The sequence below is a fragment of the Pezoporus flaviventris genome, unplaced genomic scaffold (genome assembly GCF_033815535.1).
Source record: "Pezoporus flaviventris isolate CSIRO_AGI_PZ_B2104156 unplaced genomic scaffold, CSIRO_AGI_Pfla_v1 ptg000078l, whole genome shotgun sequence".
In the NCBI taxonomy this organism is placed as follows: Eukaryota; Metazoa; Chordata; class Aves; order Psittaciformes; family Psittacidae; genus Pezoporus; species Pezoporus flaviventris.
In genome coordinates, this window is record NW_026892626.1 from 2,776,789 (window position 1) to 2,796,280 (window position 19,492).

Here is a 19,492-nt window from a genome sequence, read left to right on the forward strand (position 1 = left end):
TAATTGCTCTACTTCAGCTCTCAAATTGGGTCACAGTAACAGGCAGCGTTCTCCATTCTTTCTGTCTCTCCTCTTTTTCTTGGGAAAGTGACTGAAGCTCTAATCATCATCACATTGGGGTGCTGTACATGTGACGATAGTATTTCTCTTGAAAATTATATTCCTTACCCCTGGTTTTGATGGTATTGTATTGTAAGCCACCTTGAAGAAGAATGTAGAAATCTGCTGAATTCACTGAAATGAGTGCAGCAATCCCAGTTACTGCTGGAATTCAGTTTTGATAATGTGCGCTTCACCTTCTGTATGGGACTATGGTAAAATAAAATGAATGAGAATTATTAATCTTGTGCTGTTTTACAGTCATCATATTCCTAAATGTGCTTTTTAGTCAAAAAACAAAGGACCAGGGGTCAGGGAGAGATGACAATAGTGGTCAACAAAGCTTATGTTGTAACTTGCAGTAGGCCTAAGTTTTCTCTTATTTTGGTGTATCGTGACAATACAAGCTATGGGTAGTATTCAGAGCAACAACTGGAGGAAGAAGTTTAAAGTAAATGTTACAGACACATTAAACGTCCAAGATTTGACCTCAAGTAGAAGTTTATAGTTGTAAAAGCATAAATCGCACATTAAAAAACCTGTCCCACAACCCTTCACAAATTGTAAGCAGCTGTAACACTGTTATGCAACCAGTTCTTTTGTTTATTAAATGCTTCTCCTGACACACAGAGCATGGCTAGTCCCAAATTAGGCAGATTACTTGCAAAAAAAAAGGATTTTTGTTATTTGGAAAATCCAAGTATAAGCTCTTCCAATGCCCAATGGCTTCTAGGCCACCTCTTGGCCTTCAACCTTTGCAGAATAGGATAGAAGAAGACATTGCCTCCTCTGGGTTTAGCCTAACCTCACATAAAGGTTAGGAATCTTGTCAAGAAAATCACCTAGATTATAGCAGTAATCAGTCAAGGCACCTTCAGGGGCAAATCAGTCCATCTACCTTACACATCAGTTGCAGAGTAAGATGAACAACCTGCTGGAGTTATCTATCATCTCCAGCTACAGGAAGGAATCTAGTTAACCCAGACTGGAACAACATCTTTTACATAGCTGAAGTAAATCGAGGTGGCCCCATCTCCTTCCTCACTGCTTGTCAGTTGAAGTCAAGTGAAGTTCCTGATGACTGGAAAAAGGGTAATATAACCCCCATTTTCAAGAAGGCGAAAATGGATGACCCGGGGAATTACAGACCAGTCAGTCTCACCTCTGTGCCTGGCAAAATCTTGGAGCAGATTCTCCTGGATGGCATGTTAAGGCACATGAAAAACAACAAGGTGCTTGGTGACAGCCAGCATGGCTTCACTGAAGGGAAATCCTGCCTGACCAACTTGGTGGCCTTCTATGATGGGGTTACGGAACTGATGGACAGGGGCAGAGCAGTTGATGTCATCTACCTGGACTTGTGTAAAGCGTTCGACACTGTCCCACATGACATCCTTGTCTCTAAATTGGAGAGACATCAATTTGATGGATGGACCACTCGGTGGATAAAGAACTGGCTGGATGGCTGCACACAAAGAGTTGTGGTCAATGGCTGGAGACCAGTAACGAGTGGTGTCCCTCAGGGATCGGTGTTGGGACCGGTCTTGTTCAACATCTTTGTCGCTGACATGGACAGTGGGATTGAGTGCGCCCTCAGCAAGTTTGCCGATGGCACCAAGCTGTGTGGTTCGGTTGATACGCTGGAGGGAAGGAATGCCATCCAGAGGGACCTCGACATGCTTGTGAGGTGGGTTGATGCCAACCTCATGAAGTTTCACCATGCCAAGTGCAAGGTCCTACACCTGCGTTGGAGCAATCCCAGGCACAGCTACAGGTTGGGCAGAGAAGAGATTCAGAGCAGCCCTCCATAGGAGGACTTGGGGGTGTTGGTCGATGAGAAAATGAACATGAGCCAGCAGTGTGCGCTCACAGCCCAGAAAGCCAACCATATCCTGGGCTGCATCAAAAGGAGCGTGACCAGCAGGTCGAAGGAGGTGATCCTGCCCCTCTACTCTGCTCTCGTGAGACCTCACCTGGAGTATTGTGTGCAGTTCTGGTGTCCTCAACATAAAAAAGACATGGAACTGTTGGAACAAGTCCAGAGAAGGACCACAAGGATGATCAGGGGACAGGCTGAGGGGACAGGCTGAGAAAGTTGGGGCTGTTCAGCCTGGAGAAGGCTGTGTGGAGACCTCCTAGCAGCCTTCCAGTATCTGAAGGGAGCCTATAGGGATGCTGGAGAGGGACTCTTCATTAGAGACTGTAGTGACAGGACAAGGGGTAACGGGTTAAAACTTAAACAGGGGAAGTTTAGATTGGATATAAGGAGGAAATTCTTCACTGGTGGTGAGGCACTGGAATGGGTTGCCCAGGGAAGCTGTGAATGCTCCATCCCTGGTGGTGTTGAAGGCCAGGCTGGACAGAGCCTTGGGTGGCATGGTTTAGTGGGAGGTGTCCCTGCCCATGGCAGTGGGGTTGGAACTTGACGATCTCAAGGTCCTTTCCAACCCTAACTATTCTATGATTCTATGGTGTCAGGGAAGATGGGGATTTATTTAGAAGATGGATGTTTCAATTGCTGAGTACCCAAAAGTGACATTAAACCCACTATAATTTTAAATAGGTTGAGGCTTTAATGGGTCTCCTAGAGGAAAAATAAAAAGCTGTTTATTAGTAGAAATGCACTAAACTACTTGCATTTGATAAAGTGCTAATGGAGGAAATTACTTCCAGAGAAACAAATGAAAATATCTATTCGAAAAAATTGGCTGTCTGCATTGTGAGTTTTGAGGTTTTTCTTTCTGTTCTTAAGACAAGTGCTGGGTGGGTTTTGTATTGCCTGAAGAGCTTTGGATTTGTGTTGACTTAGTTCCATGGGTGTTGGAATATTTTTCTCCCCGTTCTGTATCTGCTGCCTCAGGCTGGATTTCGTTTGGACTGGAGGCTAATTTAATACTTTGAGCTAATATGTTTTCGCTATTTTTTGTTTTATTTTTGTGATTTTTTTACAGAGCATCTTCTCATAAAAGTGTGTCCAAGAACACAGTGCCTGCATTGATCAGATTTGAATAGCCTAATCTTCAGATGACTGAGTAAAAAACAATTAATAAGCCCCCTTTATGTTGAGGAGGATGGGATTAGAATGGATGCAAACTACTCATGAGACCTTGCTCCCTACTAAGAGGAAATTGATCGTCAAAAATCCATATGGTCTAATAAACATTTCCAAAACAGCCTTGCAATTCTTTCTTTCATCATTGAAGCCCTCCTTCTTGTAAGTCTGCTGCTAGCTGTGTGACACTGGCAGCATCCACTGTCCGTTCAGGCTGCAACTGGAATAAACTGGTTGATGTGGAAGCTGCCACGTGGCTGCTTTCTTCTGGTGACTGGAGCTGTGGTGACAGAATCACATCTTGGACCTCACATGCCTGGCCATGAAAAGGTTTCTCGTACTAGCTCTCTTTTCAGTAGATGGCTTGTATTTGCTTGAGAAATTTGCCCCTCTGATGGGTGTTATTTTGGTATTTGTTATATTTGTTGGCTCATGGCAACGGAGACATGCTGGCAGCCTAAAGCACATGGCTCTGTTGGACAGAGCCTTGGGTGATATGGTTCAGTGTGATGTGTCCCTGCCCATGGCAGAGGGCTTGGAACTGGATGATCTTAAGGTCCTGTCCAACCCTAACTGGTCTATGATTCTATGATTCCACGTCACCATAGAGTGGGAAGAGAAAGAAGTTCCTGGTAACTGCAGAATATTAGTGCCCTGGAAGCTCCCTCTTTACACTTTTTTAATGCAAACCAGAATTCCTACATGATGACTGTTTATCGTGAGTTAATAGGTAATGTTAGGGTTTGCTTGGCAAGCTTTCTGGTAAGTAATGTATGTGTAAATGTTTCCTTTCTTTAAAGGATATCACTGTGTTCAAATTGTAGTTGCAAAGGAGCTTAATGAGAACATTAAGGAAAGCAGCTTATTCCCAGCATTAATGTTAGCTGAAACAATGAAGTGTGACCCTGCAGCGCCTTGTACAATGGCATGCATAGATGGAGGAACTGTGCATTTTAAAGCAATGAAATGTTTAGTCTTTAATGCTTTGTGTATTTGCTTATGTTAGGTGTGTCTCGAATTATTTGGTCTCGGGGCAGAATTAAAGGGTAATGTCTGGGAAAACCAGACACTAGAAAACAAGTTGCTGTGCTGAGGGAAGAAAGCAGTCGTTGAAGCAGCGGGAACACAAGACACTTGGTCTGCAAACAGGGATGACTGGAGAGACTTTACTTCTCAAGATGAAGTACAATCAAGTTTTAACAAGACATCAAGCATGCATCTTCTGGCTGTAATCTCCAGAAGCCGAATACTGTAGATGTATCAAAATATTGTCTGCTAAAACTTGCAATTATTAGATGCTGGACCCACACGAATGAAAGGCAAGCAGTGTGCAGGCAGAGGTATTCAAGGCTTAATGACCTTTGGAAAGATTTGTGTGTTCTTAAATTTGTTGCTTACATGAACCAAGATTGATCTCAAAAGCATTTTTTTTTTCAATGATTTGCCTCCTGTTCCTAAGTTTCCACCTCAGACTGCACTTAAGTACATAGCATCTGGTTACTTGCACAGGCTGTGTTTGGTTACTTGCACATGTTGCTCTGGTGTTCTAATACAAGTCTTCCACATTCAGTAGTTATCTCAGCCTTTAGCTGCCTTCAGGAAACCAAAATGAATTGTGGTAATTTGATTTATTTTTTCTCCCCGCCTGACCCCTTAAGCCCACAGAAATGTCTGAAGACACATTCACTCCCATTACATCCATGGTTTGAACTTTTAGTGACATCTTGCTTTAAAGTCGGTCCCAGGCTGACAGTGTTACAATTACCAGCCCTGCTGGAGATACAAAAATAACATCCTCAACATCAAAAGATTTCTATTTTTTTAACTACCACTGTCTCTAATAGTGGATTGTATCCAAATTTAACATAATATGAATAATTTTTCTTTACATAAACATGATGGGGCACTGTGACTCCAAGGAGCTCTGCTATTTCAAATTAGCTAAGGTACTGGTATTAATTCTAAATCAGCTAATTATGCTAAGAACAGTGATCAAACAAAATCTGTCATTTATGCTGGTACAAAAGCACACTCCTGTTTTATTTTTGTAACTCTGGTTCATACAGTCATGTCCAGCAACACACTACAGTTAAAATCCTTCCTATGACTGAGTTATAGAAATGAGGCTGTGTTGTCATCTGGGTTATGATGCTTCTGCTTCATAGGAATAAAAGTACTGGGTGGAAGTTCTGAGTTGTCATTCAAAAGAGATGTTTTAAGAAAACTTGCATTGCAAGAGAAACAGTTTTTATTGATTTTCCCATTCTCATAGATTTTAGGATGCCAAAAAGTTTTAATTTGTGTGCTTACACCACATTTGTCAAACCAAGGCAATGGCAAAATGAACAACTAATGAAATGCAGGATGCTCCTTCCTACTTCAGACTAGTGCAGGGAATTCTTAATTCACTGGAATGAGGCATGGGCTCAATAGGGAGGGACTAGAGAGGCTGTTCCCTCAATTCAGCCAACTTTATGTTCATCAGAATGGCAGCCAGGCTACAGAGTAAAGTAATGATTACACACAACCTGCACATCTCCGGTGTTTTAATCTTCTTCCTTTTGGAACCTTGCAAGGGGAGAACCAAAATAAATGTCTCCATGTTTCACATATAAAACTCAGAGAATATTTTTCTTCCTCCTGTGAAGTTACTCAGTTGTCATCAAGTCTTTAAGAATACTTTTCTTAAAGTATTTATCTACTTCACCATCTAGTCCAGTAGACGATATGCTGCTTATTGATTACCTGTCCTCACAACAGGCAGGAGAGGAACCTAAGCAAGAGACTACATAACAACATAGCGCTGTTGTTAGCTCCCAAAATCCTCCAAAGCAGCATTTCATAAACAACAGTAGCCCAACTTGACTGCCTTATAAAACTTCAAAGTGAAGACAAATCTGGTAATATGTTTACACATGAACATAACAAGATATTCTTAGAAATCACTAAAATAAAGGAAGATTTTTGGGATATAAAGAAACCTTTATTTTTTTAATTGAACTTTAGCTTTGTACTTAAGTGATATTTTCATGACAAAAGTTCTTATGGTGAACTGACACTTGAAAAATGGGAAAAAATATTACAAATAAGAATTAAACCTATATTTATTTTGTGTATTAGTACACCATAACTTTGAAAAATAAATTTTAGAACCCTATACACCACTACTATTAGCATGTTCAGATTGGTGGAAAGACTTTCTCCTGAATTTATGCTTCCATCTCCCAAGCTCCATATATACAGTCAGTTAAAATTATATCCAGTAAACAGGTATATTAAAAATAATAAAAAAACTCTCTTTAAATTTTTCTTCCATTCAGCTTTACCATATTATGCCAGAACAGAGAATATCCCATGCTCAGATTATCCTCCTGCTGAACTTCTTCAGCCATACAAAGTGACTTGAAAAGATTTAAATCATAGACTGTTCTTCCCTCTCCACTAGCATCCCCTTAGTCTTGGCACTGTTATTTAGCTGTGATTACTAAACACCTTCCAACTATGTAAGACCAAATTTTAGTAATAGTCCGTGGCTTAAAAGGTATCTAGGTACAGGGATTTTTAAACCCCGTAGCTGAACTAATGGGTGCTTAACTTCCGATGAAAGTGTTCTTGGGTGCTTAGGTCCCTTGTCCTGTTTCAAAGTTATCAGGCCTTAGATTTTACTTCATGTTCCCCAGCTGTTCCCTTGAAAATGAGACTGTGAAAATATTTAACTAAGCAAAACCAGGTGGAGAATAAAAGCAAAATCCTTTTCTTTCTGAAGCAGACATTACCTGTGCTTAGGTCACTGGAATGGGCTGGGAGTCATTCATCTTCAGGCATAGCTGGTTCACTGGGGCAAAGAAATGCTACAGCGGTCATTGCAGAATCTCATGAGTACCACATACCAAGACTGAAGAAGCCTCCTAGATAAACTGGTGTGTCTAAAATGTAATAAAGCTGACCCTTCAGCACAGCATTTCATCTCTCTTCCCATATTTAAGTATCCGCAATGTTCTCTAGTGAACATGTTGTATGTCAGTATATGTAAACCAAACATAATGCATTACTTTTTCAGCCAGTATTGCTTCTGGTTTTCCTTCTTCAGGTGCTAAAGCTGTGCAATCTCTATGTCTAGAAAACCTGTGGTATGGATTATAATGTGTTCAACTAAATACTTAAAAAATAAAATCAGGTTATAATGTTTTAATTACATGAAGACTTTTTTTCAATTTAACAGTAAGTAAATCAGATATACTTGCTAAAAATACAGGCAGATTGCAGCACATAAACTTCTTTTATATAACTTATTTTTAAAGAAGACTTATTCCAGTGAAGAAAATATAGTTTTGGGGTTTTCAACTTTAATATTGTATCATATTTCAGCAAGGCACTCTTAAACTGCATTTGGAGATTAGAGCTCTCCCCCTGTCTATCATTCAACAAAGCAACTTCTGATAACAGTATTCAGTACAGAATATTCCAACTATTCCAACTTGGGAAGCTACAGCAAGAACAGTGTAGCTGTTTGATTGGTAGTTACATTTCAAAAGAAAAATAGTTGTTCCATGTTTAGTTTCTGTCAATGGCATCTCCATTAGCTTCATTTATAAACTTTCCATTATGTAAACCCAGGTTATAATGGAAACCCAAGCTGTGACTGCAGAACAGAATACGTCTGCTCTCCTGTTGCTGCTGGCTCTCATTAGCTAAGAAATAATCTATGGGAAATAGGAGAAAATATAATGTCTAGGCAACAAGATCTGGTATGAAGGTTGCTAAAAGTCTGGTGGTTGAAATTTGTTTTGACAGAGTAAAAAAAAATGCCCCATTTATATTGTCCAGAGCATAACAGAAATGAATAAATTTATTGATTTTAAAACTAAGAAACACTTGAGTTAAGGGTTATCTAGAAGCTACAGCTGTCACTCTCTGGTACACCTTCTCTCTGACAAGAAAGTCTTATCTAAGAGCAAAGTTTTGAGAACTGTTCTTTTCAATGATACATTACTGCACCAGTTCTGCTATTCTTCCCTATTCCTCATAGGTCTCATTTCTGAAAGAGAAACCTTTCTATTGAGGATGATAATAAATGGAATGCTGTTCTGGTGCACGGTCAGAAATATCTCTCTTCAGCTTGCAGAAACTTTCTGAAACAGTTTCTATTTGTCTAAGATGGAAAAAACCCCACATAATTGGACACGGCCTAATTGTGCTCAGCAAGCATAGCCAGCAGCTCTTGCTCTATGCCTTGACTGCTCAGTTCATCTAAACTGTAGTATCGGTGAGCAATCTTCTCATCTGTGACAACCACCACTCGAAGCCCATGAGTATCTTCTCCCAGTTGACATCCTATTGCTGATGAAACCACCATTTCCAGTCCTTTGTAGGACCCTCCAGCATTCCTGTGGTAATGTCCAGAAAATACAGCTTTAACGCCTGTTTAACAAAAAAAGCAGAAAAGAAAGAGCATTTAGTTAGTAGCTGCATGTGTAAAATGTGTTTCCGGTACAAGACACTGCTGAGGGTATATGCTGAGGCTTACACAGCTGCTGAGCTTGTGGGGAAGGTTCCATAGCAAGTACAGCTACAGGCGTCTCGTTTACCTTCAGTCTTTAATGGTCCAGAAAGCATAAAATTAGAAATAAACCACTTACCTCAACTTGTACTTTAAAGAAATCATTAACAGTAAACAATAGTAAATAATTCCAATAGTAATACATGATAAATAGTGAGTAAAACCTTTACTCTGCTCCAGTAGCTCTTTCTAGGGTTACTGGACTCTGATTTCTTCTTTTTTTACTGCAAGGTGTCTTTGTTGTCTTGCTACTTCTTTGACTGGAAAGAAGGAACATTCTAGAGGAAGCTGATTAAAACCAGAAAAAAAACATTCAGTAATAGATAACTGCTTAAAGGATGATGGTACCGAAACACGAGTTGAAAGCCAAGGATTGTGGAGCTGTATTTGTCAATTAACATTGAGAAAAATCCCTAAGGAAAGCTTAAATCTGTTTATCCAAGGTCAGTGGCCTTAAAAGAAAAGGGGGGGTGGGGGGTGGGGAGTGGGAAGGAGCAGAAAAAAAGGTAAGACAAATGAAAAGAATAAATATTGAGAAGATAATTTATCATCTTTCCTCAAAAACAGTGGGAGGTTACCGCAGGCAGAACAGAGCCAGGTACATCAAAGAAACTGAATAAGAGGTTGAGAATAATAAGAGGGGAAGAAAGACAAGAGCAGCAGAAAAGGAAAGGCTGACCACCTGCAAGAGGTGTCAGGCTTGGTAATGACATGCAGGAACATTTACCTAGTATGGGGTACAAACAGGGCAGGTGTGTTCTGATTTCTTCTGTATTTTTAATGACTTATTTTTAAATAGACTATTTAGATTTTGGACTGTTCCGAGTAAGAAAAATCAGTCCATTATAAACTTGGAAAAATACATTTGGTCTGGTGCAGGAGTCAACAATATGCTAACATCGAAAAATTCTGGATGGGTCACATACAAGCATCACCCAAGCTTTATCAGCAGTAGAAGAAAAGCTGAATGCCAAACAGCAGCAGGTAGAGAGGACAAAAATACTTCATGGTTAAGGCTTTATAATGCACTTTGAAATCCTTGGCTGAATCATGGTCTAACTGATCAGTTAAGAGAATGTTTAAGGAAAGTCCAACCATTCTTTCCCAGAATATGGTATTTAAAAAGAAAAAAACAATTAGGCTTGCAAATGCTGATTCTGACCACCTTCTAAAGATAATCCATATGACAGGTCTGCTCTCCTGCCATGAGAGTACAATCTCCTGCCATGAGGTCTACAATCCTGCCATAGCTCCTCAGGAGCTATGTTTTTTTTGCAGAGATTTGGAAACAATTTAAGATTAAATGAAATGGCGTCATCCTCAACTCCAAACCGGCAGTTTCTCCTTTTTGTTTCTTCTGCATTGCAACCATAAAAAAATCAATGGATACAAGCTGTAATCACTACCTGAGCCCTTCTGATTGTCATTACAGGTCAAATTCATGCTACCAAATCGCTTATTTTCCCCTCCCCGTTTGATGTTTTATAATTTTTAATAAAATGTTTTAGTACTACAAAACAATGAAACCTTGTTTAGTCTCATGAGTCAAGAATGTAAAGAAAAAGAAATTTTGATGCTAAGTACTTATCTTTCCTGTCAAGGTTTGGAAAACCATTAACAACAGAGGTGAGAACCTAGCTCCCCTAAAACATGCTGTCACAGACAAGCATTTCACTTCCAGTTACACCAGCATCCTTCACCATTTAGCCACTCTGTGCACTGGTGACAGAGACAGCTGAGCATCACCCTCAACAGCATCTGTGGTTCGGCAAAAAAATATTCATCAGCTTTGTTGCTAATTTAAGATGATGCATATTTTATTTTGAATGAAAATGTGGCATTAGTATAAATAGCTAATTCTACAAACAGGTTTGGGGATAAATTTTTGGCATGCTCAGTCCAAGATCCTTGGATTTCAGACTGTTACAGCTTCCTGAGGCTGCATCAAATTTTATACTGTTGTGAAACAGAAAAATTACTGGACCAGATGGCTGAAAAGACTAGGAATTTTGTTGTTTATCATCAAGTGCAAAGCATATAAATTGATTTTATATTGTTGCAGGTGTTTAGATCTACTGTTGATTTAAGGTGTTATGAATGAAAATTCAAAAGTTTTCAAACACACTTCAAGGATTTAGGTGTAATTTGTTTATTAAAATGCAACAGGTTGTGTGCTCCTTAACCATAATGACACTTGGATGGTTCTACATAAAGCAGCTAAAAATAATTAATATGAAGTGACTCAAAACCCACAGTAAGTATTCCTGACAACTACGACTAGGTGCCAGCAGATACTGTACCTTGCTGTACATCATTTGTGTTTCTGTTGGCAATAAGCTAACAAGCAGAGGTCTAAAAACATGCCTCTTCCTGAGGAGGACAGCACTGAAGAGTAAAGCTCAGCACATACAGGGACACATGCCAGCTGCTGGGGACACGTGCCAGCTGCTAAGGGCAATGCGAGGTGCTCCTTGCACACAGCAAAGGTCTGGCTTACCACCCCAGCCTAAAAGCTGTCCTTAAATACGCAGCATTGATAACGACCTTTCCCACCACTCTTTTTATCATTACATATACAGACACACAGGAATGGACACTGTGATGACAACACCAAACTTCATTTGCTGTTTTTCATATATTCCAGCAATCTACCTTAACACGAAAGGTAACACATGCTTAGCCCTGTTCAAGTGGTAGGCCAGAGAATGTTGTAATTTGTGAGATAGATACTATAACCTTAAATGACATAAAAAACCCCAGCAGCAACAACTCATTTTGCCTTCAGAAAGCAGAAATTCTGGAAAAGAGCAGAAGCAATTTAAAGGCAGAGAGCTGTGGTTAGGAACACATGACGGCTTCACAAGTAAATCCTTCTTTCTCTAGCCAGAAACAAACTCCACTTTTTTTCTTTCTGCAGCAGATTTAGGCCTCTTTCACAGTGATTAAATGAAAAAAAGCATAGGTAAGCATGTCTTAACAGAGTTGGCTACATCAATCCTTTGCTTCTATAGAAGTGATTTCAAGACTGATATACGTAAAATAGGCTCAAAGTATAGTTAAAAATTAAGCAGCTTGGAAAGCAGAATATAAATTACTCTGCTGTGTGCCTGGTGAAAGCTACATGGGCTTTCATATTTCAAAATCTGAACCCTTCTCTAATAGCAGATGTCTCAAGGTGGAAGACAGAATGAAGTTACCTTTATGTTGAATACTAGTCAAGTAGTCACTGTCGGCTAAAACTTGTCTGTTACTCTATTTTAGTTTATCAGACCTAATTCTCTTGCTCAGTGTAACCTGCTCATCTCTCTGGTGTAGAGTTACACCTGTAAGGAAGTCATCATAACAGCTCTGAGAGCTTGCTCTGACTCAGCTGCAGGAACCTATCTTTGAGTTGCTTTCTGGTTGGGAGAAACCCAATCAGAATACCTCAAAAGGCAGAGTAAGAATATAAAAGTCCTGTGATGTAATAGGCTCTTTACAGATATTCTGTACTTACTAGATCCTGGGTCCTTAAAATCATACTATAAAGACTGTCAGTCTGAGAGCGAGCAGCCATTTTGCAACTCCCACCATGCTGCAGCTTATTACACTGACTAGCGTGACATACTTAAGCAAGTCAAGCAGCAGAATCATAGAAACACAGAATGGTTTGGGCTGGAAGAGACCTTAAGATCATCTACTTCAAACCCCCTGCCATGGGCAGGTACACCTTCCACTAGACCATGTCACCCAAGAGTCTGTCCAACCTGATCTTGAGCACTGCCAGGGATGGAGCATTCACAGCTTCTTTGGGCAACCCATTCCAGTGCCTCAGCACCCCCACAGGGAAGAACTTTAATCCAAACTTCCCCTGTTCGTGTTTGAACCCATTACCCCCTGGTCTATCACTACAGTCCCTAATGAAGAATCTCCCTCCAGCATCCTTGTAGGCCCCCTTCAGATACTGGACGGCTGCTATGAGGCCTCCACAAACCCCTTCTCCAGGCTGAATAGCCCCAACTTCCTCAGCCTGTCTTCATACAGGAGGTGCTCCAGCCCCTTTATCATCCTTGTGGCCTCCTCTGACTTCCTCCAACAGCTCCACAGCCTTCTTATGTTGGGGACACCAGAAATGTACACAATACTCCAACATGCACACCTATCCAAACCAGAGGCTGACCTTGCCTCCTCCACCCCCCAACCTTTCTGCAATGACATTTGGAGCTGTTTATGGGCTGGCTGGGCATTCTCTTCTCTTGCTTCCTAATACTGAGAGCAAAACTGAACACTGTGGCACCTTTACATGTCTTCTACTTGTTAAAGTGGGACTCCTCTTGCCTTGTAGCATTGTTGTTAAAAGAGCAAGTCCTGATGTAGAAGATGCTGAGTAGATGAGGCTGCTTACTGCAGCCTCTGAGTTAAGGCATTTGTGGGGAGTTTGGGAGGACATAAGGCACAATAAGCTTAATGATACTTGTTTGCCTTCAGCTTAGAGCTGCCTATAATGGATCCGTTCTTGCGGCACTTTCCTGTCCTTCATGCACTTACTTAACCTATAATCAATGGCCTTCAGCAGTGCTGTAGATGCTACTCTTGGGCACACAGCATTCCTTCCCCACAGCATTAAGTAGAAGCTAAATGAAGGATCAAGGACTGAACATCTGGGCACCTGGTGTTTCACCTGCTTGATTACTGCATCAGCTGGGTCCATAAAATATCCTTAGCAGCTTCCAGTAAGGGATGGTGCTACTACAGGAACAAGTACTTTTCAATATTTTCCACTTTTTCCACAGTTAAGCAAAAAAGTTAGGAAAAAGTAACAATCATAAAACCATAGTGACATGTAAAGCCATGTGACATGCTTTTAGTAAGGTAAATAGTGCTTTGTAAGAGACATAAATGCTTGCCATCTTTTATCTATCTTCTCACCATTCAGAGAGTTTAACCTTTGGAATTAAAAGAACGGAAGCCTTTGTGTCGTCATATATGTAAACCAAATCCCAACATACAGTTTATGTTAATTAATCTAATTAGAAGGGCAGGGGGACAAAAGTAATAAAGCAACTTTAGTTATGCTATAAGAAAACCAAAACCTACCCTTGCCTGAGAATTCAAGGGAAGTACTTGAGAAACCCATCTCAGACAGCAGACAGACACCAGGTACAAAGTCTGGCCCGTGAATCATGCAGCTTTTTCTCTTCCTAGGCAAAGAGTGCAACTTTACCACAATTACATTTCACATCTGCTAACTGCCTACACTCAAGAAGGTATTTTGGTATGGAGCTGAAGTAAGCAGTGCAAATAGGAGACCACAGAGAATGTGATTTAGAACCTCTTTTATCTCCAGTTGGCTATGGGAGGCAGATTCTGCCTAAATCTGGTGTTTATGGGTACTGTTTATCCAAATTCCCCCTTTTAGCATATGTATTGTCATTCAGATCCTAATTACACTAGGCAGGTGTTCAGTGCTCAAATATCCATGCAGGTCTAGCTGCTCAGCACCAGCCTCTGCTAGAATTTAGTATCTGCTTTAGATACCTCCTGGAAAAAATTTTGCCCAGACATCAGGTTTCAGGTACTCAGTGCTAGCATTAATTCTTGCTATTGCTGTGTAACAGTGTGTTACATCTTGAACAAAGAAACAAACAGGTCAATGCTGTGTATTAACAGAAGTCTAACTGATGTTTTTTTTTCACTAGCACTTTTTTGTTCACTCAACTGTATTCCACTCACTTTTGTTAGGTAGCATAAGAAGGAAATCTGAACCAGTCAATGCCATAATACTAAGATGACAAGCAAGCAATTTACTTTGCTCTTGCTTTTGATCTGAAACATAAAAAGAAACTTAGAGATGTGTTCACTCAAATTTAATTTATTCATTTCAGATGTTTTTCTGAAGTAATGCTGTCAAGTTGCCAGCAACCTCACTGCACACCCCCCTTTAAACTCTGTGCGGAAAGAGCAGTGTCCTGGCAGGCCTCACTTTATAGCTGGCTTTAAGGTATCCTCAAGTCAGTTCAACCCATGCAGCTATCCACAAAAAGGTACAGTCCCTTCCCACCACAAAAAAAATGTAGAGCAGTGATTTGTGCTTAATGCCTGGTTTCTGAAATAGCAGTTGGGAAAAGCTTTGACATGAAAGCTGCATGAAACACTAAAAAGCTACTGTGAAAATACATGTCCAAAGGATGGCACCTTCACAAGCATTCATTAGTTCGTTTGTTGTGAAATACACACTGATTTGAATTTAAACGTGACTGCAGGCTTCACAGTATCCATTAAGCAAAAACGCAGGATCCATTACTGCAAAACGCTATTCATACCTAATGGATTTCCAATTAAAACAAAGGAAAAAAAAGGATTAAAATCAGAATAAAGTAAAAAACTGTGCAGTTACTGTTTAAAAAATGTAACACAAACCTCACACACTGTCTCTGTGATCATCACCTGCTGGTGTCAGGTCAGAAAGGCCTAAACTGCCAAATTCATTTTTGATCAGAGCAGGACCAGAAGCCAGAGTCTCAGGATAGCACCAGGTCTTCCTCTGGCTGGTCTAAAACTGCACTTGGATCGCAAAAACACCTAAACCCAACAAAATTCATGCCCGTATACCAAGCACGAGTTTTCAGAATCAATCGATTGGTAAAAAAAAGGTTAAATACAGGAATTGATTCTGATTTTAGTAAACCAAAGATGTCCTCCTGGCATACAATTTACCATCATTTTCTGACCAAGCACAAAAAGTCCTTTTCAGTTCTAATCTGACAAAGCTGACCGCAAACGATAAAAAGATTTACTGTTTCCAAAGAGCTGATCATAACTCTTTTTCCCTGTAGAATAATGCATTTCTGCTAATGAATTAAATACCTATCTTGGTACAAATTCCATGATCTTAACACAGCCTATTTAGCATAAATAATTCATGACCATAACAACCAACCAAAACATGGATTGTTCAAGAGTCACCTAAAGAGCTCTAATACTTACATATGTTGATAAACTTTAGACTCTTCATTAGCTTCACCATGAAATAAGTACTTTGGTTTTATGCTAATTCACACACTGCATTATGTCACTTCAGACTGTAAGGCTACACACTGGCTTTGTCAAGTCAAGAGGTAAAGTGCTGAGGAGGGTAATTAATAGCTCACATAATTCAGCATGCTACCCTAGATGCTATCTTCATGTTCTTTCACAAGATGAATTTTCAAAGGTCAACTCACTTCTCAAAACACTTCAAACAAGAATCATGTTTTAAGTTGGATACCCTTTTCCAAGTCAAAACCAAGGTATGAACCCTTTGCTCATGGTTTCTACCACAATGATTTCTCGACAGAAAATTCAGAAACACCTCTGAAGACTTCTTCCCCTCTCCTTTATTTCTAGTGTCTGCAGTCTAAAGCCAGCTCACCAAATTAAGTCATCACAAGACCTCTGCCAGATCATAATGATTTGCATCTTCCTCAGTTTAACAGCTCTGGTAAGATGGACAATTTTTACTGGCACTTCCCATTTTGTCTTGGTTCTCTCTTCATGCTTTGTGAACCAAAACAGCACACTACTAAAAAGAGGTTTTCTTACAGAGGTAGTGTAATGGATACTGCTAAACTGTACTGGCCTAAAAGGGAGAGTTAAACAAGCATCTGAGATTTGCTTCAGATGGTGACATGATTTAGTGTGAGGTGTCCCATGGCAGGGAGGTTGGAACTAGAAGATCTTAAGGTCCTTTCCAACCCTAACTATTCTATGATTCTATGGAAAAGACTGGCACAGAAAGGGATGACCAGGCCAGCCAGGCTTAGGAGCAACTGCATGTATACAACCATCCCACCCTCACAGCCTGCAGTAGGTCTCATTTAAAAGAGATCATTCTTTGTAATGATGACCATCTCACAGCACTTGAGTTTTCCAACACTCCAAAACAGAAAAACGTTCTGAAAGAGGCTGAGTCCTATATGAAATATTCACCACCTTTTTCAGGCTTCATGATACTGAAAAAAAATCTGAAAGAAAACTTTGGCTACCCCACTGGTGTTAGCATGCTGTTGGTTTTATTCCTAACAATAATCAGATGAGAAAATAGTTCATTACCTGAAAAGAAACTGCATAGTGAATATCATGCAGAAGGCAGGTTGTCTGCTAGCAGTATGAAGCAAAGGTTATTTTACAGAATTCTGAAAGTGCAGCATCTTCTTCCCACAAATTGCAGTTCATCACTAGAGAAACCCTTCTGAGCAACAGTTCTGTAACACCAGGGAAAAGGGTCAGCATGATTTCGACATAATTGTACTGTAAGAGAACGAAGACATTTAGCTGGGTCTCATGGATAATTCCCCTGAGAGTGATTACCTCCCAGCCTTAGCTTATTGTGCAGCCGCAGGCCCATAATCCCAACTTGCTACTCTACTGCTCTTGTGTTCTGAGGTGTAGAAAAATGCAAGGATATGGAATGCTGGGCACTTTTTCAGCTCCATCTGGGGCAGGAAAGAGAGGGGCCTGTGGCTTGCCTTCTCTATGTGGATGGATAGACAACCACACCTTTCACAACCACAGCATTTTGGCCTTTCTGTTTACAGAGTAGTTTATGTCTCCATTTTAAATGTGAAATATCAGCCAAGGCATCTTTTGTTTTATTAAACAGACAACAGGTATATTCCTGATTTTGTGAAATGTATGTTCTCCTAATACCTGAAAAACCATGATGTTTGCCAGTTTAATTCAAGACATACAGACTGAGCCCCAGTCTCAAAGGAAATCTAGTTGCAGTGATTACAGAAATCCAAATAGGTTAAAACATGATGGAAAATAATGCACCCACATTTACCTTGAAATACTAAAAATAACTTCATAAGGACACATCCACCTAGAAAACAATTCTCACACAATCAGATGACACTGGGCTGGAATTCAGACTTGAACAAGCTTAAATTCCAGAGGTGTCTGACTCCAGTTTCTAGAATAACACTCACTTCCACTGCTTGCTTCCAAAACCCTCTGAGTCAGAAGAAGCTGGTTTCCAGCTCTAGCTCCTACTGCCCAAAACCCGAATTTGAGGCAGGTTTGCTGTGTCCAAACTGTGACTGGCCTAGTCTCAGTTGGAAATCAAACTGCTCAATCCAGCACTATGGACAGTGTAAAAATACAGGGGAAAAAAAATTACAAATATAAAAATAAACCAAAGAAAAGCAGCAGATTTTCCAAATTAGGAAGAGAATGCCTGGAATAATCAGCAGAGGCAATCAGTAGCATGCTTTATTTAGACTGAGCCCTCAATTAAATAAATGCTTTTCTCAGGAAAAGCAAATGAGACTGTAAGAGAACAAAAAGGCTAAATTAATGCAGTATGAATGATACAATAAATATGTAATGGGTACAGTACAGACCTTGCTTCTCTCCCCATGCACTCTGTAGAGAATTTTGGAAAAAAAAAGCGGTTCTGACTGAACAATGAAATCTATCACATGGTCCGGATTATCCCCCTTTAAGTGCTGATTAATGAACTGTTTTTTACAGGAACTGCAGACATGAATCAGTGTTCACTGCATTTCATTTACAGGTGTATGGCTCTCCACACACACTACAGGTGAAGCTCACAGCAAACAAAAGGAGGTATTTCTTCCCAAAGCTGTGAAACTTGAAACTCCCCCCCTGTGCTTGTTCTCTTCACAATGGTTTGGCTAGTAGGAGAAGCATGAGACTGGACTATAGGGATTGTCATTCTGGCCTAGTTACTGCTTTTATGTTAGCTGTTCAAGTTTAATGATTTGTTTTAAATTAGAACTGTGATTATCTAAAAGCCACCGCTTCACTTGCTCAAGACTGAAGAAAGAGGATATGCTAGCAAGAGCTAATCTTACATGTATTTGTCCCCAAAACTGCAGGAGCTAGAAAGGAGCAGCAGTAGAGCCAAAACAAGCAAACAGGTGGAGAGGCAGTTTTGTAAAGAAGTGAAATTGTACAGAGTGAAAAACCTGAGTGTTCCCAACACTCCAATACCCTTTCAGAGTTTTAATAGGTAGGAGAACAAAAGCAGTATCCAGGCACAAGGAAATGCTACGAGACGTGTGTGCACACCACACACATGTATGTGTAGATAAGTATTTTTTAAAAGGTGATGTTTCTGGCAAATAAAACCATTTAAGTCACATGGATAAACTGATCTTGAATGCCTCCCCCGGAGTATCAGGCATGAACTTCTTTTTCTTCATTTCCTTCCTCTTGCAGCATACAGCTGCTTTCTGAAGTGCTGAACAGCATGGTTGGTTCAACAGTAATACACAGGTATTACACTCAGAACAACTTTGCACTCCAAAATGATGCTCTTTCAGCTTCCCTGTACCATTTTTCTCCCCTGGGCAGGTAGTGTACATCATCTCTTCAAGACTCCAGTGCTACAAAGCAAATGATAATATTTAGTAGTCTTTGTAAACAAAATCTCTCCTGTGGCATAGAATTGATTTTATCTCATTGCAATTTGTGAGTTCTCACATCACCCCATCTGCCACTCAGGTGTTGGAGCAGGAAACAGATGTGAAAGCATCAGTCACCACACTGTTAGCAGAACTGCTCAGTGCTCAAGCATTTCTCAGACCCTCTTCTCCAAAAAACCCCAATCATTCCCACCAACAGAGCTCCAGTAGAAGGAAAGCCCTACTGGTGTCAGGATCAACACCCTGCATTTCCTAACCTCTTCAGTCAAACTTAAATAATAGCCCTTTAGAAACTCTGTGTTATGCTACCTTCTTCATCAGTTGTGTGAATGAAACAGAACAGAGTAATTGGAATTTACAGTGCATAGCACT

The 19,492-nt window shown here is 40.2% G+C and overlaps 1 protein-coding gene across 3 annotated transcripts in view; it reads right to left on the minus strand.

The window, feature by feature from the left end:
• Window positions 1-7,426: 7,426 nt before the first annotated feature.
• The window catches only part of CPPED1 (calcineurin like phosphoesterase domain containing 1), a 55,776-nt gene continuing 43,710 nt past the window's right edge, over window positions 7,427-19,492 (minus strand). For all 3 annotated transcript variants that reach the window (XM_061473288.1, XM_061473289.1, XM_061473290.1), the window contains one exon: window positions 7,427-8,572. In XM_061473288.1, the coding sequence (XP_061329272.1) occupies window positions 8,340-8,572 (233 nt within the window). In that variant the 3' untranslated portion in view covers window positions 7,427-8,339. The remainder of the gene's footprint in view (window positions 8,573-19,492) is intronic.